The following is a 24259-nucleotide window of genomic DNA, read 5'->3' as shown; positions in this document are numbered from 1 at the left end:
TTTTTTCGAGACAGGGTTTCTCTGTGTAGTTCTGGCTGTCCTGGAACTCACTCTGTAGACCAGGCTGGCCTCGAACTCAGAAATCCGCCTGTCTCTGCCTCCCAAGTGCTGAGATTAAAGGCGTGCGCTACCACTGTCCCGGCTAAGCTGTGCCTTTCTTACTGCATTGCTTGATTTCTGCCTAAGAAAAGTGATTTCAGTAAGCAAAACTAAATCTTTGCCTATCTAATTAGTTAGCATTGTGAGGAGTTAAAATTCATGCACATAGGGGCTGAGATACAGCTCAGTTGGTAGATTACCTACATGGAGTCCTGGGATTGGTCCTCAGCACTGCATGAACCAGGCATGGTGGTATAATGTCTGTAATCCCAGCATATGGAAGCAGAAGAATAAGGTCAAGGTTATCCTTTGCTACACAGCAAACCCGAGATAGCCTAAGACCCTTGTCACAAAAAAACAATACACAGAGGTGTTTTATTCATTTTGGTGCAGGACACATGCCAGGCAGCTTACTACTGAGTGCAATCCCCACACATCTCCACATGCTGGGTCAGGGGAACTTCTCTAACACTTGGTTTACAGATGGGAACAGCCTGGAGTCGGGACAAAGTGTCTCATGCCATCTGACTAGTAAGTAGCAGGTCAGCCATTGAGTTGCCAAAGCCTCATAGGCTGCTGAAACTGGTACTCATTCTCTGTCTCACAGGAAGGAGTTAAACACAAAGCACAGCACCACCCTGGCCAGGCTTGAGTGGTAGGAATTGGGATCACAGGATTACTAAACTAGTGTTCCGGTGGCCAGGCCCGCTGTGATTTGGTGAGCAGACCAGAGATTTGAAGAGGCATAATCCTAGATTGAGCACTTCAGGAGCTGTGACTTAAGATAGTTTGTCCTTTTACATCTCCATGGTAAGATGCTCAGAGGAATGGCAGCCTCCTTGTAGGGCAGTATGGAGTTGACAGAGCCACTTGTGTGAAACACTTTTAGGGTGCAGTCAAGACACCCTTCCCTTTCTCCCCAAGGATGCATTCCATAACTTAGGAAATGCCCCAGCTTGGCCATACCACAACAATATCCTAAGACTGGGGAGGTGAAGCTTTACAGCTTGCCAAGGAGAGTCAAATGGGACACCAACAGAATGCTTCATCGTGGAACATTCAAACGCACAGCTTACTCATTTCTGAGCCCTAGGATCTTGCCTTAAACCAATGAACTGGAGTTGTTGGCTGGATAATTCAGTGCAGGCTGAAATATCACTGCTCATTCCTTGGGGAGGTCTAAAGGCAACTGACTGGGAAACAGCTGAATTAATACTAAGGGACAAAGCCTAGTACAGAACAAACCCATCATGTAAATCAGCCTAGAATGTAAATCAGGGGCTCTACTAATATTCTGTTTTAATGGAAGAAACACCTGCTGAGCCACCAGTAAGGGAACTTTGCAGAAATATGGTGAAATTGCCCCCCTTAACTGCTTGGATACCAAGCCTCTTCAGAGTTCCTGCAGCCCATTTCTATGTTAAGATGCCAGTATGTTTTAGTGGACTGTTTGGTTGCAAGGGCTTTGTTTTATTGGGAAATAGAATGGGGAAGTAATTTTAGGTATTACTGCAAACTTAAGTAATTTTTTAAAAAAGCGTACTTAATTTAAAACAGTGGTTTACACTGTAGTATGAGGATCAGATGGACTAAGAACCCATGGGCCACTTACTAGCTTTATGACTCTGAAGGGGACTTCGTTAGAGTCCCAGTACCTCAACTCTTGTGGGTAAAATGGGGACAGTGCCTGGGCCATTGCAGGTGCATGGTAAGTAGCAACTGCCCTTACATTAGGTGTACTTTGCATACAAGTTAAGGGGACACACGGTGGGCCTACAGAAAGGGGTGACATGTTTTTGCTTCCCATGAGACAGAACTCTAGCGCAGAGATCGCATCCTTGGTCATCAAACCAGTAGATTGCCAGGCTGCTAACAACAGCCTGTGTAATTGGCCTTGGCTCACAAAACTGCAGGGCCACCAAGGTGCAGAGGGGCACACACAGGTAATGGTGACAGTGCTTCCCATCTGCAAGGCAGGTGCTTCTGCTGGGGCTCTCCTCAAAACAGGCTGTGAGCCTGTGTGTATTTTAAAGACATGAAGAACAGGACAGTGGTTATCAGAATCTGGAAATGGTACCAAAGGAGGGAGGACAGAGAACATGGCTGACAGAAATGCAGGAAACAGAGATAAAGGAAGAATCACTTTAAAGTTCTGTAGTGCAATATGACAACTCTGGTTAACAATGCTTCACTAACTATTTTAAAGTGGCCATGGAGGGGATTTTCAGTGTTTGCAAGACATAAAGAGAGGATATATGTGTGACCTACCATTACACAGTAAATACATGTACAGAAATACAGTAAATACACGTACACTACATTCTCTAGGAATGTCCAGTTACTATATGCCCATTCAAATTTTAAAAATATTTTTAGAAAATACTATATACCTTAAAACGGGAGGATTATCTGGATGTTCACAGAGTCTAATCACACAAACCCTTAAAAGCAGAGAGTTTTCCCTGGCTGGAGTCAGATGTGGGAAGGAATGTCAAGACTTAGAGCACGGTATGCCATTGAGATCTTACAGAGACCCAGGAACCAGAGAGAGGCCACTGAGGACCAGTAAGGCAAGCGGTACCTCAATTCTACAACCTCAGTGAACTGTATTCTCCCAACGCCTGAACAAGTCTGGAAGCAGGTTCTTAGAATCCCTGGGAAGAGCCCAAAGGGTCAACATTTTTACCTCAGCCTTGTGAATTTTGGAGCAGAGGTAACAGCTGAGCCACATTCCTGACCATAGAACTGGAAGGTAGTAAGTCTGTACTGCTAGAGGAGGAGACGGGATGGAAGACAAAATGGAAGGGAAAAAACTCAATGGGAGCCCCACTGACAGAGCTCTGTGGTTGCAGGCTCTTGCTGGGGGTTCTGAAGAGAGCACGTTCTCCTAACCGAGCAGGCTGGGGATGATACTGTATGGGAGCATACTCCCTTGAGGGTCTGTGGCTTTGCTCAGACTGTCTACCTCACTCGTTCAACTGCCCACACTATAAGCTTAGACTGAGTGATGCAAAGCCCCCCACCCCGGGCCCCTCGAGGCAGCCTAGTCTTAGCAGTCCTGCTATCTCTAAAGGGGTCAGGAGGGTCCTGAGTTCAAGTCCCGTTCCACATTTTATTGGCTAGTTAACTTTGGGCAGTTTGCTTAAGCTCTCCATGCAGTCTTTACACACTGCTTACTGCCTAGATGTGTTGGAGGTTTGGGGAGCCAGTCAACACCTAGAGTCATGCTGCTGGCCTGGCCTATGTGCTCAGTAGGTAGCTGCTTTCTCCAGTCAGGCCAGCAGCTGCTGCCCTAGCATACTCCCTCAAGAGTCTGTGGGTTTGCTCAGACTGTCCACCTCCTTCAACTTTATAGCCATAGGTCCTGGCTTCAACCTCTGACCTGTTCACATTGAGTTACCCCTTCCCTGAAGTCCCAAGCCACTGCTTATGGATCACTGAGATGCTGAGCAGGTGCAGTGCCAGGCCTGACACATACAAAAGTACAGCTTGGACCCTAGACACAGTCCACAAAGTAGGGTGAACCATCAGGTAAGTTAGTGCTGTGCCATGTGCTAAGGGCAGTGATGGTGACAGTGCACAGCCACAGAGTACAGTCCTAAGCAGCCAGGGAGGCCTGCCTGGAGGAGGCAGTAGGTCAGCAGCAGGCTAGGCAGTAGAGAGGAACAACAGCCCAGGAAAAAGGAACAGAGTATGTAAATGTCTGAGGCTAAGAGTGGGAAGGCTGGGGGATCAACAGTCACAGATCAAATACGTGCTGTAAGTTCCATGGGTTTCACTAGGTCAACATGTTCAATCCTCAGAGTACCTGCCCGTGTAGCACATAAGGAAACTGAAGAACAGAAAAGTCAGGCCAAGCAGTACCCAAGGCCTACCAATGGGGAGCATGGGACTAGAACTAGGAGAAGGCAGCCTAGCTCAGAGGAGCAGAGACTCCAGGCTACTGCACCACCTGCTATGTAACTGAACTATGACCCAGACAGACAGGCTTTGGAGACAACAGGAAAGAAAGCAAATTACCCAGTGGTGAAGGCAGAGATCCTAGAGAGCCTGAATGCTACACCAGGAGTGCTGAGCGACGAGGAGGCCTCAGGACTCCAGCTAAGGACGAGGACAGGCTTGCTTGTTGTGTCTGTTTCTCTTCCTTGGAGCAGCTGCCAGCCCAGGGTCAGATTTATTACACCCACTGAGCAGCATGCCCCTAAGTCAGAGGCTGCGTGTGGCTCTTCAGCCCTAACGTCATGCCAGTGTGGGCACAGGACAGAAGCTTGTAATGCATGGAAACATGGGGGTGGATGCAAGAAAGGATGGTGATGGGGAGGGGATGGGTGGTTCGGATCCAGGCTCTGACACTGCTTCTTCATCCTGAGGACACAGGCTCTGGGGTGACTATCAGGATTAAGTAAGAGAACTCAGTGTAATTGGCAGTGCCAGAACGCAGTATCTGGCCTGCTCTGTGTGCCTGCTGATGGTGTTTAGGGACTTTGTCCCTCTCCTCATCTCTCTAGTTGTCACCACATCCTCAGAGGCACCACATCCTCAGAGGCAACCAGACATACATCAAACATCCTTCCTCTGCCCTAGTTCTGGGGAGCAGCAAGCACTCTGAGGGTTCTGCCAGAGACCCCAGAACAAGTAAGAAAGGCTCTTCCTTAAGGTCAGGAACAGATGTGGGAGCATGTGCCCCGGCCTCACCTTCATCCCCCCTCCTCTGGGGGTGTCCATCCCCATAACTCTCTCCCTCCACATACAAAACAGGCAGGTAAGGCTTGAGTCTCCTGCTGTATTTCTCCTGCTAGATGGGTATGGTGGCCAAAGGGGCACCAGGTAAAGATCTGGTCCACCTCTTGCTCAGGAAGCAGTCTCTTCACAGATTCCACCATACTCCTCAGATGAAACTGTTTCCAAAAAATTGTTTTTTTCTTTCTGGTTTAGTGACTATCTCTCCATGTCTATCACTGGCGATTTATCAATCTTTATTATGGTTAGATCAATCTTTCTGTGGCATCCATCATAGGAAATTAAAAGGTATGCCTGGTCTCAGCCTTCCTAATGCCAGCAGGTTATGATGTAACCTAAATGATGTTATGCAGAATCATCCAATTGTGAATCTACCGGACTGAACTAGCACATTTGAAGAGAGCTCTTCATTGAGGACATGTCGTTCCTGGGCTGAGGGCTCACAGGCACAGGTCACAGCAGCGTTAAGGAGAGATGATCATTTTACAGTTGACAGGAGCTCACGTAACAGACCTGGCTCTAGTCTACCAATGCAGCTCTCAGTGCCTGCTCTCCCTGGGGTAGTCTGAATGAGAATGATCACCACAGACTCAGATACTTCAATGTTTGGTCTGCAGTTGGTGGAACTGTTTGGGAAGGATTAGTAGGTGGCGGCCTTGTTGGAGGGAGTGTGTCACTGGGGTTGTGAAATTTCAAAAGCTCAGCCATTCCCACTTAGCTTTCTCTTTCCTGTGGTTGTCTCAAGATGTGAGTTTTCAGCTACTGCTCCAGTGCCATGCCTGCCTTCCTGTTACCATGCTCTCTGCCATGATGGTCTTGGACTCTAACTAACCCGCTGGAACTGAGGGCCCCAATAAACTTCTATCAGTTGGGTTTGTCATAGTGTCTCAACAGCAATAAAAAAGTAATTAAGACCTTCCTTCCCCCCACCCACTACCATGTGGCATCTAAGCTGATGACTCTGGAGGGTCAAAGGCCAAAAGTGTCTTACAGGAAGGGCAGGGTCTGAGGACCATTTCACAGCACTTGCCAGGTACATTTCAATTTGCCTCACCTCAGCCTCACCAAGTGAGGGGCTGGGTCATATCTCTAATTAGACAGTAGGAAGGCACAGTAGAATATGATTTGCCCATGACAATGAGGTGGCTACAGATGTCTGCTTCTGGGATCCTGGAGTGCCTACTGGACTGTTGCCAACTCTTAGGCCCCTCACATAGACTTTGAGTTCTTTCAAAGGAAGTCAGGGAGAAAGTCTCTAGCTGAGGAGAGAATGCAGTGTTTCCAAAATCAGTGTTTGGTGGATTTATAGGGACCTGCCTTGGGAAAGAAAGCTGCATTTGTCTCCCTAAATATTCCACACAATTTCTCTTTCAGAAACAAGGATACACACAAGACCCCAAATTAGCCCATCTGAAGGCTACCAGCTGGTTTCAGTTTAATGATGTATTAGTCGTTTTTCCTATAGTGACAAACAACCCCCCAAATCTCAGTGTTTACTACAGAAACATTTGCCACTCATGTTACAAACAGTGGCTTTAGGCCAGCTGCTGTGAGCGTTGCTCAGACACCCAGGTGTAAAGAATGTTCCTACTTGAGAAATGGGGCCTCATGCTAAAGGGAAAAGAACACAAGCTTACTTGCAAACCACTGCCCACTGGCTCCTCAAGCTTCTGTCAGATGTGGCACAAGCCCCATCTCATAGCTCTTGCATGGGCATTGAGAAGTACACTCCCCTTGGGAGATGGCGTGGACACTGCAGGAAGCCACTCAGCTGCAGGTAAGAGTACACATAATCTCTAGGATGCAAAGAACAGCTCAAGACAAAACCAGCCTGTGACAGGCAAAGACTGGATCAAAAGGCATGAAATCCTGGCCAGGCACGGTGGTGCACGCCTCAACTCAGCATTTTTCTGTGGAGGCAGGAGCATAACTCGAGCTGAGGATTGGAGGAAAGCACTGTGGCTACCACCAGGTCTGTTGCAGTTCTCACACTACAACTCTACTGGTCAGAGAATCCAGTAGGGCTCTGAGTAATCCTGAAGATCCCAGTCACCGTCAACACAGAAACGGGAGGTGGCTTCCTAGCTCCAGTCACCTCATGGCATCCACAGCATCCCTTGGCTTTCTTTCCTCCATGCTGGTGAAGCAACCGAGCGAATCTTTCAAGCCTTAAGGCCTTAGAGTATGATGCAGGGCTGGCTTACTGTCTTGGAGCTGTGCCTTCTGTATATGCCCGATAACACAAAGGTTAAGACTGTCACTGCATCCTGAGATAGTCTCTGGGCCAGGGAGTTACCAAGGCCAGCAGGTAATTGCAGTGAATGCTTTCTTCAGAGATGGACTCCAAAGATGTACTGGCCAGGGCGGAGCTGAGAATCTGAGGAGGGTGAGGCCCAGCTGGAGCCCAGCACTCAGCCAGACTGGCTTAGTTAGGTTCAGGGAGTCCAGCAGCTTCTTCCCCAACAAGAGGCTAGAGTGCTGGAGTCTAGGCCAGATGATTCAAGTGTGTAGAGTCCAGGCAGAGGAAGTTGAGGGAAGAGACCCCAGGGTCTGGCTCCCATGTTACCTGTGCACCCTTTTCCCCTGGAGATAATTCTTACAGAAAGGAGAGGATCCTACACAGACCAGGAATGCTGGGGTAAGGGCCTTCACGAAGAACCTGCAGGGAGCACAACAGAGTGGCTAACTACATTATAACTGCTATTACCCCTGGACCTTCCCAGCCACACTAAGGTAAAACTTTGGATGTACACAAACATTAAAATACAACTTAGTACATTTCTTTGTTTGGTATTCATAAGTCTGGAGACAGCATGATAGTCTTCCCTTAAAACTGAGCCACAGCCTCTAGATCAGCCTCTGGCATCAGGCAGACAGAGGACTAAACAGGAAAGACGACCACAAAACAAGTTGTCAGTTCTTTCCATATTCTGTGAGTGACTGGTGTAAGCCAGGCTCTTACTAACTTGAGGTTACAGTCTGTATCCCAACAGGCCAGTTTTGGCCATCTGTTCCCATCATGGTCACACTGAATAAATCTCTCACCTTTAAAAAACAACCAAAACAACATCAACAAAACCCTATTAATTTTGCCCTTTTAATTGGTTTCCTGAGAATTGGGAGCCAAGCCTGGCTTCTTGAGGTATAGACTGTGACTCCAAGTCTAGAAATAAGGCCCTGTGTTAAGAAACAAGATTAAAATAGAAGCACGTGGACCAGTAAGACAGCTTGTGAGATAATGGCACTTGCTGCTGTTCCTGAGACTCAGAGTGGAAGAGAGAACCAACTTCCATAAGTTCTTCTGACCTCCATGAATATGCCATGGCATGGGCTATCCCAACTCCAGATAAATGGTAAAAGGCATACTTTAAAACAACACCAACAAAAGGTGGCATAATGATATATCCCTTTAATCCCAGCATTCAAAAGGCAGAGGTGGTAAATCTCTGTGCAGTCAAAGCCAATATGCTCAACATAGGGAGTTTTAAAACAGCCAGGGCTGTGTAGATAGATTCTGTCTCAAAACAAACAAACAAACAAACAAACACCACTATAACTGGGTGTGGTAGTCACACCTGGAACCCCAGCACTTGAAAGGTAGAGGTAGAATACAGAGCTCCAGGTCATCTGTAACTACATAGCAAACTGAAAGCCAGCCAGGGCTACATGCAGCCCTGTTTACCAACTCCCCTCAAAAACAAACCAAAGCCCATAACCATGTTCTTTTTTTTTTTTTTTTTTGTTTTTGTTTTTTCGAGACAGGGTTTCTCTGTGTAGCCCTGGCTGTCCTGGAACTCACTCTGTAGACCAGGCTAGCCTCCATAGTTTTTTTACTAGCCTTTTTACTCCATAGTTAAATGCATGTTCTGTGGGAGCAAGTGAAAGGTTATTTACTTGTGATGCTGAGACCTAGGGAGGGAGCTGAGGGAGGGTATTTGAGGGAGGAAGCTTAACTTCTGTTCTCTCGAACTCAGAAATCCACCTGCCTCTGCCTCCCAAGTGCTGGGATTAAAGGCGTGTGCCACCACTGCCTGGCTCCATAACCATGTTCTGGCTCCCAAGTCTATCCCTGAGGGAGGCTATAAAGGACATGTGAAGTACACACTCTTAGCACAGCCCAGTTACATGGGGACAGGAAGGGCTTCCTGGAAGACGCCATGCCTGAACTTGGCATTAATTTGGGAAAGTTTCTTGTGCACAGTGCAGGTAGCCAGACTATCTGCTATTGCTACAATATGAAACTCAAGGAGTAAGGCAGGCTGGAGAGGAGGGCAAGGCCCTGGCCTCCCAGGCCTAGGTGTGTTGGCATTACACAGTGGGCCAGTTCTGGACAGAGGGGCCTGGTTCATGTCTTCAGGTTCTGAGCAGAATCTTGTCTATGTCAAAAACCTAAAAATAATTCTCTTACAGTAGCCTTTACGTTTCTGAGCATTCGGAATTGGTGTTCTTCTGTGGATCCGTCTGCTTTATGTTTAGATACTTCTTGGAAATGGGATACAGCAGTGAGCCTCAGGCCTTGAGAAATGTCCCTTCACATCCTCCAAGCCAAAGCAGGCACATTGGGGACTTCTCATCTGTTCAGACCCTCCCTCCAATCCAGCCTCTCCCACCCTGGGTCTCACCACCCAACAGGACAATCCAAATCAGTACATTCCTCTGTGCTCCTTCCTGGATAAAGTCATGTGCCTTAGCAGGACAGTCCAGTCCATGCTTCATGAACCGTGCTAACTCAGCTCTCCAGCCTCCCTGCTTGCCACAGCCACAGACCCCCTTTCTCCAGTACAACTGGCTTTTATTCTAAATGCAGAAATCCTTTGCTGTACTCTTTTTCACTTTGCTACAAGTTGGAGAAAAAAATAGAGCCGAGAGTGAATTTGTTAATTCCCCCAGGGCATTCATTCTACAGAAGCTGTTAAGAGGCGGTTGTGGAATCCTGCTTACTGCCACTGCTGATAACAGACTCCTCCCTCAGCAGGCCGCACCATGGCTACAAGGGCACTCTGCCTACATCCTGACTCAAAAGTACCCTAAAAACATGTATTCAGTCTACAGGTGAAGGTAGAGCCCCAGAGAGGCAGAGTGTGCTCAGGGTCACAGTTAGGGAACCCAGGAGTGTCAGCAATGTGACACTTTCCATGTGACAGTGTCAGGAGTCACAAGCAATCTGAAAATGGAAGCTACCCCAGCTGCCTTCAGCTACACAGGCCAAGCAGCTTTTCCATTCTGAGACCAGGCCGCTCACCTCCCATGCCCTGGGCTGTCACTGTTCTTCAGCCTCCTTGGCCAATGGTCTGGTTTAATGGGTCAGGCCAGTTTGGTCCCACTGGTCTGTGATAGCTATGTGTCAGTGAGCAGAAGAGCTGACTAGACTCTGGAAGGGGCCTGTGAATTTTCCCATCATCCCATGGAGATGCTCACCTTGGGTGCTGCAGCACCTGCAGCAGGGTGCTCCCAGGGAACACCTGGTATAGCTCTGCCTTGTCCTCATCCTCGAAGTAGACCTGCAGATTAACCAGAAGAATGAGAGACAAACACAGGCTTAGATGGCCTATACACGCTGCAGCAATCTGAGAGGTTGGGATGGCAACTGTTACTAATGAAATGTCTGCCTCCTCCACACAGCTGCAGGCTCCAGTGATCAGGTGCCCCAGCCATGTTTCCCAGAAAGCTTAGGGCCAGCTGCATTCCCCATGGCCAGAGAAGAAAACCATCTCCTCATGTCACACAGGCAGTAAAGAGGCACCAAAGCTCAACCCCAGGCCTGTGCAGCCTTCAGTTTAGTCCCAGTGCCACAGAGGTAGGGAGTACAACGCCACAGTGACCCACAGGGAAGGAAGAAGCAGAGCAGGTGAGACAGGTATGTGTGTAGGGCACCAAAGCACGAGCACATTCCACAGGATACGTCAAAGCTCAACTCAGAGAGTGAGGCTCTCACACCAGGAGCCAGCCAACCTGAGCAGGAAGAGAAGGGCTTCCTCAGAAGGCAGGTAATAAAAAGTAGCCAGTTGGAGCCCAACAGGAGTGAAAACAACGTGCACACATGTGGAGCAGAACAAACTATAGGGATTATCGAGCCTCCAGCAGAAGAAGGATGACCACCAGCTACAGCAGAGAATGACCTAGTGTTTTTGTTTTCTTGTGGCTATTTGCAGTACCAAGGACAGGTTCACACATGTTAGGCAAGTGCTCAACCACTGAGCTATACACATCTTTTTTATTTTTAAAAATAAAAGAGTTAAGTCACTAAGTTACTCAGGCTAGCCTTGAACTACTTGTTAGCCCAGGTTGGACTACTGCTTTACCTTCCTAAGTCACTGGAATTATAGTCACTAAACCCAGCTGGGATGGCCTGTGTAGGGGTTAGAGCTGGAACTGGATGTGGGGTGGGTGAGTTGTACAGGATGAGAGTCTGCAGAAGAAGAGAAAGGCTGCCATCCTGGGGCAGGAGCTAACATGGGGCTGAGGGTTCCACATAGGAAGGTGCCAGTGCTGGTGGCAAAAGGGGACTAAACAAAGAACACAAAGGTCAGCTGGACACGGTAGTGCACAGCTGTAACCCTAGCACACATAGGCTGAAGTCGAGGGACTGACAGCCTGTACTGCACAGTAAAAACCTAACTCAAAACACCACGAACATCTTCATTACAAATACAGAAATGAATAAAACGAATCTCAAGGAGCCAGAGGAGAACTGGAGACACACAATGTTGCACTCATAATCCTTCCCCAGCCACAAGTCCCTTTCCCAATATTAACGGTACGCTTACTGTACAGAGATCTTGGTTCTTGATACCATTCTCCATAGAAACAACCAAGGTTCCTTGGGAAAAAATGGTTGCTATGGAAGCTGGGGTGGAGAAAGCCCAGCTCAAAGCTGGAGTACTTTGAGCCAGAAACAAGAACGTAAAGAAGGGAGATGAGTTAGCCTACAGAAACAGAGCTGAATAAAGTTCCACTGACCAAGTTCAACAGTGTGAACATAAACACCACAGTAATAAATAAAACTCATTAAATAAAACAGGAAACCATAAATCCACTGAGTAAATAAACGTTGGGCCAGTGACATGGCTCAGTGGTAAAGGTACCTGCAGCTAAGTTCAGAACCCACATGATGGAACTGGCTCCCATAAGTTGTCTTCTAACATCCACATGTACACACACACACACACACACACACACACACACACACACACACACGCAGGCATGCACGCGCATATGCATACAGTGACTGTGCAGTAGAGACCTGGTAACACCTCCTTGGTCAGGTGAGCAGGGTGATCATCACCAGGAACAGGACACTGGAGCCCACATGACAGGACACAGTAGAATATAGCATCACTCCTGTGACAGCTTAACCAAACATACAAAATCCAAATCCAGTCACAGGAAACTCGGGCAGAAAAGACAGGAAGTACAGTATCTCTGCAGGAGTCAGAGTGGGGATGATAACAGACATAATACACCATGTGCTCCTGGAACAAAAGGAATCTTCCTGGGACAATCTGTGGCACCCGAGTGGAGCCTGAGGATGAGGCTGAAGTCACCAACCAATGCTAGCTGCCTGACCTTGATGGCTCTTTTGAGATTATAAAGAATATCTCTGTGTGTAGAAAACATGTATGAAAGTAATTCAAGGTTGTTGGAAATCATTTGGTGTCTGACTCTCAACTATCCGGGGAACAACTCATTACTCAGTAAACTCTGGTTATGTTCTATTTTAAAAATCTAACAATGGAATATTATGCAGCCTTACAAAGGAAGGCTCACATATGCTACAATAGGACTCATTCTAAACCATGGTTGAGCCTTACAGATACTATGCTAAGTGAAATAAGCCTGACATTGTATAATTTCTATTTGTATGAGGTTCCAGAGTGGTCATATTCATAGAGACAGGAAGTAGAACAGCCAAGGGCAGGGGTGGAGGCCATCTCTGTTTGATGAGTGCAGAGTCTCAGTAGTGGATGATGGAAAGTGTAGAGAGGGGTTGTAGTAATGGGCATCTAACAGCGTGAAGGAAGGAGTGAGCTTGATGACGTCACTTTTGGCCTCAAGTGGTAAAATGTTATATATATTTTACCAAAAGAAAAAAAACAAAAGCATGTAAAAGCTCTTGGCAGATGAGCCAGATGGCCTAAGTTCAATCCCCAGAACCTACAGAGGAGAAGAATAATGGCCCAAAGTTGTCCATGAACCTACACACACACATACACACACAAATTTTTTTTAAAACACTCAATTTCTGTACACATGCTCCCAATATCTCTTATAAGGAACGAAATAAAACCTTTCTTACCTCCAAACTATCTGGGTGGTACTTGTGCTCTGAGTCCCAGGACGGTGCTTCACTAAACATCGCCATTAGATGGTCAATAAACCTAAGGGAGGAGGAAGTGCTTTCTGGGTGTCAGTGTTCCATCTATATCCCCACATCAGTCCCTGGACACCGATTCAGAGAGAAAAGTGACCTAGAAAGCACTTGTACAGGACATAGTCCTTCTAAGAATTAACCTTGGAAATCATAAGGTAAATGGTACAATCTATAGTGTAATAAACACACAGTTAAATTATATGCATGTACAATCTAAGATGAGCTACCCAGGCCGTGATGAGGCAAGACTTGTCTTGCTAGCAAATAGATTCATGATAGAGAACCCTGTCAACATGCTGGGGATAGCCTCTAAATTATTCTCTCTCCTTCTCAGCCAAAAGCCCATTTGTCTCTCCTGACAAGTCAGCAAGAGAAGCACACAAGCAGGAGCAGAGGGCCGTTAGGACAAATACATACCTGGTGTCCTCATGAAAAGCAGAGATGAAGTCAGACTGCGCATACTCCGGGTACAGGAACAGCACAGGCCAGCTCAACCTGCCTTGGTCATCTATACTTAGCCTGGCTCCACAGGGGTTCTCAGAGCTGAGCCCATTCAGAAGCATCTCAACTGGACCATTGGAGGCTGAATCTTCATCCCCACCAACTGATTCAGAGACAAGCCGGATATTCCTAGCCTGGATTAAGACAAAAACACATACTTGCACAAACCTTATCATGAGGTAGATGCAAACACAGATCACTGAAATAAACCCTGAAGCTTCCTAAAGGCCCAAGTGACCATCTTAAATGACCTGGTAGCCTGGCAGAGTGGGCACCAGTTATTTAACTTACATTCACAGGGCATCTGTTATATGCTTGGCTCTGCATCAAAAGAGGAGCTAGACACAGTTGCTTCTGGTATTGTGGGAGCAGCTATGGAACAGTTACAGCAGAAGGTAGTAGACAGAGGGGAGGAACTGCACACAGTAGCTGAGGTATCTGGGAAGGGCTCACCTTAAGCAGTGGGTTTGAAAAGCAGAGAATGGATGGGGCAGCCTACCCCAAGGACTAGCAAGTGCAAAGATATCGAACAGGGCAGGAGTGACATGGGTACAGGAATATAAGTGCTTCCCTCTGGTGAAAACACACGATGCTAGAGAGAAAGCCTGACTTCATCCTGACTGCCTTAATGAAGTGAACATCCACTGAAGGTCTCCAGAGTAGGGCCACCTCTTACGTGTGGCATGGTTTCTTAAGGTTAGCAGATTTAGGGAAATCAAAATTAGTTTTGATGATATCCCCTAAAGTAGAAGTTAGCAAACCTTTTCTTTTCTTTTGAGACAGTCTTATGCAACCCACGCTGGCCTTGGATTTCTGATGCTCCTGTCACTTGCTCCCAGGTGCTAGGATCACAGGCACATGCCTCATTCTGGCTGGCAAACTTTTTTTTAAAGGATCAGCTACCAAGAGCCAGGCAGTCTGTTGACAGTAGTCCCCTGTACCACTGCCTATGGGAAAGCCTTGGATGACACATGAACAGGGACAGCTGACTCAATGTCACCATCTACAGCTCTGCCTTAAGCCATCAGTAAAACATGGCATTTGTGCTGGTTTTATGTCAACTTGACACAAGCTATAGCCATCTGAAAGAAGGGAACCCCAATTGAGAAAATGCCTCCCTAAGATCCCGCTGAAAGGCATTTTCATAATTAGTGATTGATGGGGGAAAGCCTAGCCCATTGTGGGTGGTGCCACCCCTGAGCTGGTGGTCCTGGGTTCTATAGGCTGAGCAAAGCATAGGGAGCAAACTAATGCACTCCTCCATGGCCTCTACATCAGCTCCTGCCTCCAGGTTCTGGCCCTGTTTGAGTTCCTGTCCTGACTTCCTTTAATGATGGACTATTACATGGAAATGTAAGCCAAATAAACCCTTTCCTCCCCCAACTTGTTTGGTCATGGTGCTTCATCATAGCAAGAGAAACCCTAACTAAGGCAGCATTGTACTGCTGATAATGATTTTAATTTGTACTATAGTCCAAAGTAAAGGACGTAACTAAAGGAAATAACTAGAAATTCTGTAAACCATCTATACGTAGGGCTAGAGAGGGGGCTCAGTGGTTAGTGCACAGGCTGCCCTTGCAGGTTCCATTCGTAATACCCCAACCCTCTAAAGGTACTACATGCATGTGGTGCACATATACAATACATCCAAGAAAAAAAGGAGTCTGTATACAAATATCTGGGTCTCTTATTCAAGAAAATGGCCAAATCCTCTCTAAATGAGCATCAAATTTTAAAACTTGGAGTATACTGTTCTGTTTGTTGGATTGGGTTTTGTTTTGTTTTCTCTTTCGAGAAAAGCGTTTCACTATTATTTGAAACTGGCTTCAAACTCAGCATCTTCCACCTCTGCATCTCGAGTATTGGAATTGCAGACATGGACCACTACATCTGTCTGCCATTCACATACACACACACACACACGTTTTTTAAAAGAGTTATAATTATGTTCTGTTCTATAGGTATGTCTGTATAAGGGTGATTGATTCCCTGGAACTGGAATTACAGGCAGTTGTTAGCTGCTATGTAGGTGCTGGGAACCGACATGCCAGGTCCTCTACAGTCAGTGCATTTAACCACTGAGCGCTTCTCCGGCCCCATATTTAATTTGTTAATATATATTAACAGATTGTTTGTTGGGAGAGACAAGTGAGTAGACTTTAGCAGTATTAAGTTCTCTAAGTTAGTAACTGAAATGTGTGTGTAACTTAACTGAACACAGAATAAAACTAAAACCTCAGCCCAGGAGGCATCATCTGTCAAATGGAAGACCTACCGGGCAGCAAGGATTAAAGGAGATGCAGCTCATACACATTCACTTCAGGGAAGTACCAAGCACTAACTGGCTTGGCCACTGGGCCTCCTAGACTACACTCACTTCAGAATGCAGGACAGGGAGGGTTTTACTATTGTTTACTAAAGCAACATCCTAAAAACGTGGCTTTCCAGGTCCTAATGTAAGTTACAGTGATGAGCAAGGCCCTGATTCAGACACCATTACTATGGGAGGTTTTCTTCAATCTAAGATTAGTAAACCACGAACAAGGCATTCCCCAGAGGGTTGCTGAGAGAGGGAGTGAGAGGATGACTAGCCCAGAGCACACACTCAGTGTGTTGCTGAGACTGGCACAGGCAGGGGTAGAGCTAACTGAACGCAGTGCTGACTCGAGAGTCCAGGGTAAGGATAGCTGTGAAGGCAAAGCACCCCAAGAAAGGTGGCAGCAGGCTTCACACAGCAGCCAGGGGATTCACTCTGTGAGGCGTATGCTCTGAGAACTCACCTTGATGGCCTGGAGCAAAGCCTCATTCTGACTCTGTTCCTTCTTTTCCTTCAACTTTGCTTTCCTCAGATCCCTCTCTTCCATTCTCTGGAAATATAATTCAGATGCCATCAGCTCCAGGGAACTTTTTCTCGATTTTACCCCAGCCTGCAAGATACCTACTCTCTATGTAAACCATGATCCTGCGCAGAGATTGCAAGTGGCTGGTTCAGTAACCATCTGCAAAGCATGCCCCCAGGGGTCAGGCCCACAGTCAGCAGAAATTTAAAACCTAGTTCTTTAAAAAAAACAAAAACCTTAATTCTTGGCCAGCGGTGGTAGCACACGCCTTTAATCCCAGCACTTGGGTGGCAGAGGCAGGCGGATTTCTGAGTTTGAGGCCAGCCTGATCTACAGAGTTCCAGGACAGCCAGGGCTACACAGAGAAACCCTGTCTCGAACCCCTCCCCCCAAAAAAAACCCTTAATTCTTGCACCCCCAAGAACTCACAATTCACTGAGGGGTGCTGCAAGAGCCAAGTATCACTTGTCACTTGTCACTTGTCAAGAGCACTGTGTCACCCAGCTGGTGCCCCCAAAGCAGGCTTAGGCAAAGAAGAAGGATGCACCAATAAAGAAGATAGGGCATCTCCATTCAAGGACCTCCGTGGAGTAGACAGTGAGAGAGAACACCATTGGCCCACCCAGTCTGGCAGACACAGTCGGGCGGCAGACTTTCTCCCCCAGTCTGCCCACCACCAGCAGCTCCTGCTTCCCCTGGGCCTGCAGTTAATAGGAATCTGCCAATGCCTGCTATAAAGGGAACAGAGAAAATGTGGTAGGCAGATTACATGGTCTCTGTTGTGTATTATCTCTTGATAATGTGAAACCTGCTTAGCTCATTTCATCTTCAAAACCAACAACAACAACAAAAACTCGAGGTATATATTCTTCTTCAAAGCAAGGATCAAGAAATATCAGGAACTTGTCCTGATTCATTTCAGAATTTCAGCAGTGGCAAAAGTAGTATTCAAACTCAGATTTGTTATAGTATCCCTCTAGGGCTTCCTGCCTGGACCGCTCTTCTCCCTCAAGGTCATTCAGCCACTCAGTACCCACTCCGTCATTCAGAGATCGGGCTCAGGCATCACCTCTCTCAGCAAACTACCTGATGGAATCCACTCACACTCTGCTGCTGGCAGTGCAAAGCCAGCTACCACTACTATAGACTGCTAGCATACACAATATCCATTCCCACAGTGACTTGAGACATGATCTGAAGAATGCTAACTAGCAAATGTAAACTGTCTGTGAACAGTTACTAACCTTTAGCTTGTCTGCTTTTGCCCTCATTTCTAGAAGCTTCTTCTCTTTGGCATCAATTTGTAGTCCCTCATCACACCAGTTCACAGCCTCAGCAAAGTGTTTCAGTTCAAGATGGCACAGGGCACCTGCAGAAACCAGCGTCCTGAGGACCTTGGAACAACGTGCTCAGAAAGCACCACCTTGAAAACGCCTCCCTTCCCTCACCATCCACCGCCAGCCCCAGGAGGAGAGACAGGACATAGCTCTTCGTAGTTCAGTTCCTAGACAAGGAAAGGATCTGTGTACTGTAGATCAGAAATCACTCTCAACCCCATTTGTTCAAAACTTCCAAGTCTTCCTGGTATCAAGAACCCTAAAATACAACAGCTCATCAAACAGCACAGACAGACAGGGCTGTGCTAGAAAATGGCTGTAATTTACCTGCTAGACCTTGGACATTTACCTGCTAGACCTTGGACATTTACCTGCTAGACCTTGGACATTTACCTGCTAGACCTTGGACAAAGGCCATTTCTGAGCTTCAATTACCTTGTCTGCAAATGGGAGAATAAAGGCCATCTCAGATGGTGTGTGTGTGTGTGTGTGTTAAGATTTGTTTTTAAGAGGGGGGGAGGGAGGGAATGTGTGTAAAAATGTTGGCCTGAAAAGGCTAGAAATGTCAGCTAGCCCTTGAGCTGGAGTCTTAGACAGCTGAGAGCCACTGACTTGGAGTCCTGTGCAAGGGCAGAATGTTCTGTTAACTGCAGAGCCTCCTCTCCAGCCCTCAAATGAAACTTACTATAAAGCAGAATTCCTTCAGCCACCAATCAACACCAAAACCCAAACACACTTCTCTTCTTTATATAGCCATCTGCTTACACTGCCTTTTACTTTTTGTTTGACTGGTTTGGGGGATTGTTTGTTTACATTCTAGGATGAAATCTGTGGCACCCTGTGGATGTTAGGTAAGTGCCCTACCATTAAGCTATATACCTTGATTCTATTTCTAAAATGTTTCACTACAATCATGTTCAGTTTTCTCTGGTTAGCCTCTTAGACTTTCATAGAAATTTAAAACATCAGAACTTTATTATAAGGCTTATGTGATGGTTTGTATATGTTCAGCCAAGGGAGTGGCACTATTACAAGTTGTGGTCCTGTTGGAGTAGGTGTGTCACTGTGGGTGTGGGCTTTAAGACCCTAGTCCTAGCTGCCTGGAAGGCAGTATTCTGCTAGCAGCCCTCAGATGAAGACACAGAACTCTCAGCTCCTCCTGCATGTCTGGATGCTGCCATGCTCCCACCTTGATAATGGACTGAACCTCTGAACCTGTAAGCTAGCCCCAATTAAATGTCCTTATATAAGAGTTGCCTTGAGCTGGGCAGTGGTGGCGCATGCCAGCACTTGGGAGGCAGAGGCAGACGGATTTCTGAGTTCAAGGCCAGCCTGGTCTACAGAGTGAGTTCCAGGCCAGCCCGGGCTACACAGAGAAACCCTGTCTCAAAAAACAAAAAACAAACAAACAAAAAAAAAAGAGTTGCCTGGGTCATGGTGTCTCTTCACAGCAGTAAAACCCTAACTAAGACAGCTTGAGTATCAAAGACACTAAGCCTGGATAGGTGAGATGGCTCAGGAAGTAAAGGCCCTTGCTGCCAAGCCTGAGAACCTAAATTCTCTCCCTGGCGAGGAGGAGTCTACCACTAAAGGTTATCCTCTGACCTCCACACACAGACCATGGCATGTGTGCCTAGTCACATGCATATTGCACACACAAAACAAACACATTTAAAAAAAAAAAACCGCTAACCTCATCACCCAGAATGAGCAAACTGACATTAAGAGCAGAAGCCCTGCTAAGGAGGTCCTACTATAAGTTGAATCGACAATGAGTAAGAGGCTAATTCCACGGGACTGCAGTCTCCCGGCCAATCCTTACTCAGTGGCTCTGTCCTGTGGGTGAGGGGGCATCGACCTACTTCCCAGACCCAGCCACAGACATCTAGAGAGGCATAACTTGGATAAGTAGTTTAACTGACTTAAACTGGCAGTGTAGGGAGGCTCAATACATGATGAATAAATTAAAGTTTGCAAAGCACCCTAAGCCCAGAGAAATGTGACATATAAAGTGTAAAAATGCTGTTATTACAAGGTCAGACCACTACATGAAAAAACGTGGGAACAGGCCAGCAGCAGAGTTCTTGGCAAAGACCCCACACTTATCTTTTAATTAATTTCAACATAGTATTTAATTATCTTGCCTTTCGATCAGCTAAACTAGGGAGAAAATCAGAACGTGCTATGTCTTACTTAGTTTTGTTCTTTACTAACTTAAAAGGAGTTTGAATTTCATACACTGGAAGGAAGCATGACCTTCATGCGCAGACTGCAGCACTAAGATGATTTCCCGAGTCCCCAGCACATCAGGAGCCAAGCTTTCAATGGCAGCTTTTGGTGCAGAGTGCCAGCTTTTCCAAGTGATGGCCACCCCACAGCTCATGGAGACTCACCTCTTATGATGGCTTTCAGGTGACCAGGCTTTAGCTTCTTGGCAGCCAGGACGTCATTGAGGGCAGAGCGAAAATTGCCTAATGAAATACCATTAAGTTAAAGAAAGAATAAGCTTTTCCATTAAAATGGTTCCAAAATCTTCCAGCACTGACAGAGACAATTCCCAGACAAGGTTTAGGAAGTCAGGATACTGAACACACTTCTGGACAAACACAGTTATCCTCATCGAGTCCTAAAGAGTGCACAGCATCAGGCAGTCCAGAGGAACCACAATGGCTAGCACTGTGAAAAGATGCCCAGTGTCAGCAGTGGCTAGAAACTAAAGTCAACCTGAAACCAGTGAGGATGTGGCAAAGAACAGTATCAGGTGCATTGGAGAATAAGTTAGCACACTTGAACAACAGTGTTCTTCTAGAAATTATCTTCAAAAATACTTGACCAATGTGAAAGGATCAGTGTGAAAAAGCAAGCTAGCTAAGTTATCTTCTGCTGGTATGGAGGTTTGAGAGACAGTTTCACTAAATTGTCTAGGCTGACCTAAAACTGGGGATCCCTCTGCCTTGTTCTCCAGGTAGCTGAGATTTACAGGTCCCAGACACTCACAAAGGCACTCAGAACACAGAGTACACTGTGAAAGCTGGAAAGCAAAGGGACAGACTTGAAAACAGAAAGCAGAGAGAAAACCCTGTGCTACCAAGCCACACTACAGGAGGTCAAAGCACTCAGACCTGTACGTCAACAGAAAGGCCTGAAAGGCCATCAGATTTTCAGACACCTTACCCTCCACTACTGATGGAAGCCAGCACTCCCTAAACCTGGTGAGAGACTGGAGGTTTATTTTAGGCAGACACAAAACCATAGTGTCTGGACTGGAACTCGAGCACAGTGGTGATTCCATAAAGAAGGACTAAGCATTCGAACCCCAGCCCCGTTCGCCCACTTGGTTCTGAGAGCACCAGCAGCTACAATTCCCAAAAACAGAAAACAGTACATAGAATTAAGAAAAGTATCAATTTAAGAAATTTCCTAGATCCACCTGCCTCTGCCTCCCAAGTTGCAAGATTAAAAGCATGTGCTGGTGTAAATTCTTCCTCCCTTTTTTAACTATTTGGGGTGTGTACATGTGCGTGGATGCTCATCAACACAGGAGAGGCATTGGCCCTCTAGAGCTGGAGCTGTGCCTGTGTTGTTATGAGCAGCTTGATGTGTCTGCTGGGACCTGAACCTGAGGTTCTCTGGAAGAGCAGCAAATGCTCCTAACTCCTAAGAGCATATATCTTCTCAGTTTTACATGTAAATTCTTCAGAAATAATAAAGTCATGATGGGGAGATAGCTCAGTCAGTAAAGTGCTTCCTGTACAAGCATGAGGACCTGATTCGACCCCTAGTCCCCACATAAAAATGCTAGTTGTAATGGCATATGCTTGGGAGAAGTAGAGGCAAATGGATTCACAGGGCTGTTGCCCAGCCAGCTTAACTTTCTCAGACAGCTCCAGGCCAATGAGAGACTGGCTCCAAAAACAAGGTAGATGGCTCCTGAGAATGATAGGCTAACCTTTACCCTGCGTGCGCCCTCTCTCTCTCTCTCTCTCTCACACACACACACACACACACACACACACACACACACACACGAGAGCTAACTGAGTCATGATTACGTACCAAGATAGTACTGTGCTGCTGCCCGGTTGGTATACAGGACGGCATTCAAATCAGGGTCTGCACACTTCTTCTTCAACCCTTCGCTGTATGAAACGACAGCTTTCTTATAGTCTTTTTCTTTAAAGTAGTCATTGCCCTCATCTTTATAGGTCTTGGCTTGCTCTGCAAAGAGGAGGAAGTAAACAGCATGTCATACTTTATAGAAAGCTCACTAAAAACCTCAGTCATGCAGTAATGTAATATTGCACAGGTTAGGTTTTTGTCAGCTTGACACAAGCTAAAGTCATCAGGAAAGAGGGAGCCTCAAACAAAAAAATGCGTCCACCTTGATTAATGATTGATAGGGGAGGGCCCATGACACTGTGAGTAGCACAACTCCTGGGCAGGTGCTCCTGGGTTGTATAAAAAGCAAGCTGTACAATGCAAGAGGGACAGCCCCAGTAAGCAGCACCCCATGGTCTCTCTCAGTTCCTGCCTCTCAGTTCCCACTTGAGTTCACTTCCTTCAGTGAGGGATTGACTATAACCTATAATCTAAAATAAACCCTCTCTTCCACACATTCATTTTGGTCAGTCTTTTAGCACAACAAAAGAAAGACTAACACATATATGATAAGTCAAAGAGAAGGAACCAACAGAGAAAGAAAAATCCAAATTAATGGTATCATAAAATTGGCATCGATATAGAACACAAGGTCATGCAAACTTAATGCTATAACCACTTCCAAAAATTTTATGGCATGTTCCTAAGTGCTTTTTTTCTACAGAACTATTAAGACTCAGTTCAGACTCAGACCCACGAGCCCACACCTGCCCCTGCAGTGCAATGGTCCAACAGTGCCCACTACCTAGGGGCACTTATCACACTTCCTTCCTGATTCGTTAGGACAATCTGGCTTTTCATTGGATTAAGGCCTTCCAGGCCTGGAATGGTATCCAAAGGAGAATGTGTGGAGTGAATACTAACATGTTAGCCATAAAACTTTGGCTCAACTCAGCAAAGACACTAAAGAAGTGCTAGTTGCATAAGATACCTTCTGGAGATCGCTCATCATCAAAAATGATCGACTGGAGGCAAGCCAAGTCAGGAAACTCCTTGGGGTCAATTTCTGATGGAGCCTTTTTCATAAATAGGGGTATCTTGTCAAATTCCTAGAATTTAAAAAAAATGACATAATTACTGTTGTCTACTGATTAGATCCAATCCCAGGACAAAAGTTTTTTTCTCATTGATCGTGATATGCAAATTCTCAGGATTGGCTGGATCTATACAAGCCCCAGTTTCTCTGCTGTTAAACTCGACTGTGGGATCCTGCTTTCCAACTCTCTCCACGGGTGCTAGCAATCACCTTCAACTGGGCGCTTTCACGTTCCTGACCACCTTCACCATCTCCGTTCATCTTTACCCTAACCGTATGTACCCTGGGTACTGCAAGTGAAACAACTTTCTAAGTAAGGAACCATCTGATAGCAGAACCAGGTGGTGGTGTGTAACAGGGCTGCCTGTCAAACCCTGTGGTCTTAAATGCACTGACAACTTAGACTCTCAGAAAGACCCTCGAGGCGGATGGTTTCTGGCACTCAACTAGGAGCCACAAGTTCTTTGGCAGTGTCTAAGCTGCGAGAACCAAACTCCTACCCCAGAAGCCCCCAGCACCGCCCACCTCCTCCCACTGGTCCTCGCGGAAGCCGCCGCGGTAAGGCTGGCTCTGGAACTTTTCCAGGAACGCGTCCATGGAAGTGTCATCAGAAGGGTCAGACTCAGCATTCTCCATGGCAGCTCACAAATTCGGCGCTTCAGCCCGGGGGACCAAGTAACGCACTGCTCCTTCCGGCGGCAAGGGTGCCCTTCCTTTTGCTGTCCGGGCTGCACGTGGCTACGCCTCTCGGGTTCCGCTGGTCTGGGGACGTGGCCTGCCCTGGAGGTGTGGCCTGACCCGGAGCTTTCCCTCACCCCCAGCCCCACCCATCTTCTGCCAAAGTTGGCCTGGCCTCTAGTCTCGTTTAGAAGTGGTTAGGTAAACTTCCTTTTGTATCTGAACTCTTCATATCCTCTCTCCAACCCTGATGTTTTTATGTCTTTTCTATAAATGTTCTCAAAAGGTGACTTCTTAGCCAGGCCACATGACATCTGTCTGTAATCCTAGAATTTAGGAGGTTTAGTTGAAGACCCGTTGAGACTACATAGCAAGACCCTATTTTAAACAAAACAAAACTTTTGTGCATACAAATACTTTTCTTCACTCAGCACAAGGTTTGAGGTCCCCTTACACTCCCATTACCTATAACTGCACATGAAACTCCATGGGGCTTACC

The 24259-nt window shown here is 46.6% G+C and overlaps 1 protein-coding gene across 1 annotated transcript; it reads right to left on the bottom strand.

The window, feature by feature from the left end:
- Positions 1-6240: 6240 nt before the first annotated feature.
- On the bottom strand, positions 6241-23758 carry Ttc4 (tetratricopeptide repeat domain 4). Its single transcript, XM_028786333.1, has 10 exons — positions 23608-23758; positions 22978-23095; positions 21945-22106; positions 20282-20359; positions 17796-17920; positions 16492-16578; positions 13628-13845; positions 13136-13217; positions 10258-10340; positions 6241-7498 (listed from the first exon to the last, which is right to left on the bottom strand). Exons 1-10 carry the CDS (start codon positions 23716-23718, stop codon positions 7402-7404), a joined length of 1161 nt encoding a protein of 386 aa, XP_028642166.1. The 5' UTR covers positions 23719-23758; the 3' UTR covers positions 6241-7401.
- Between the last annotated feature and the right edge of the window lie 501 nt (positions 23759-24259).

This window comes from Grammomys surdaster, unplaced genomic scaffold (assembly GCF_004785775.1).
Source record: "Grammomys surdaster isolate TR1022 unplaced genomic scaffold, NIH_TR_1.0 100, whole genome shotgun sequence".
NCBI classification, from domain to species: domain Eukaryota; kingdom Metazoa; phylum Chordata; class Mammalia; order Rodentia; family Muridae; genus Grammomys; species Grammomys surdaster.
This window is presented reverse-complemented; position numbering and strand designations above follow the sequence as displayed.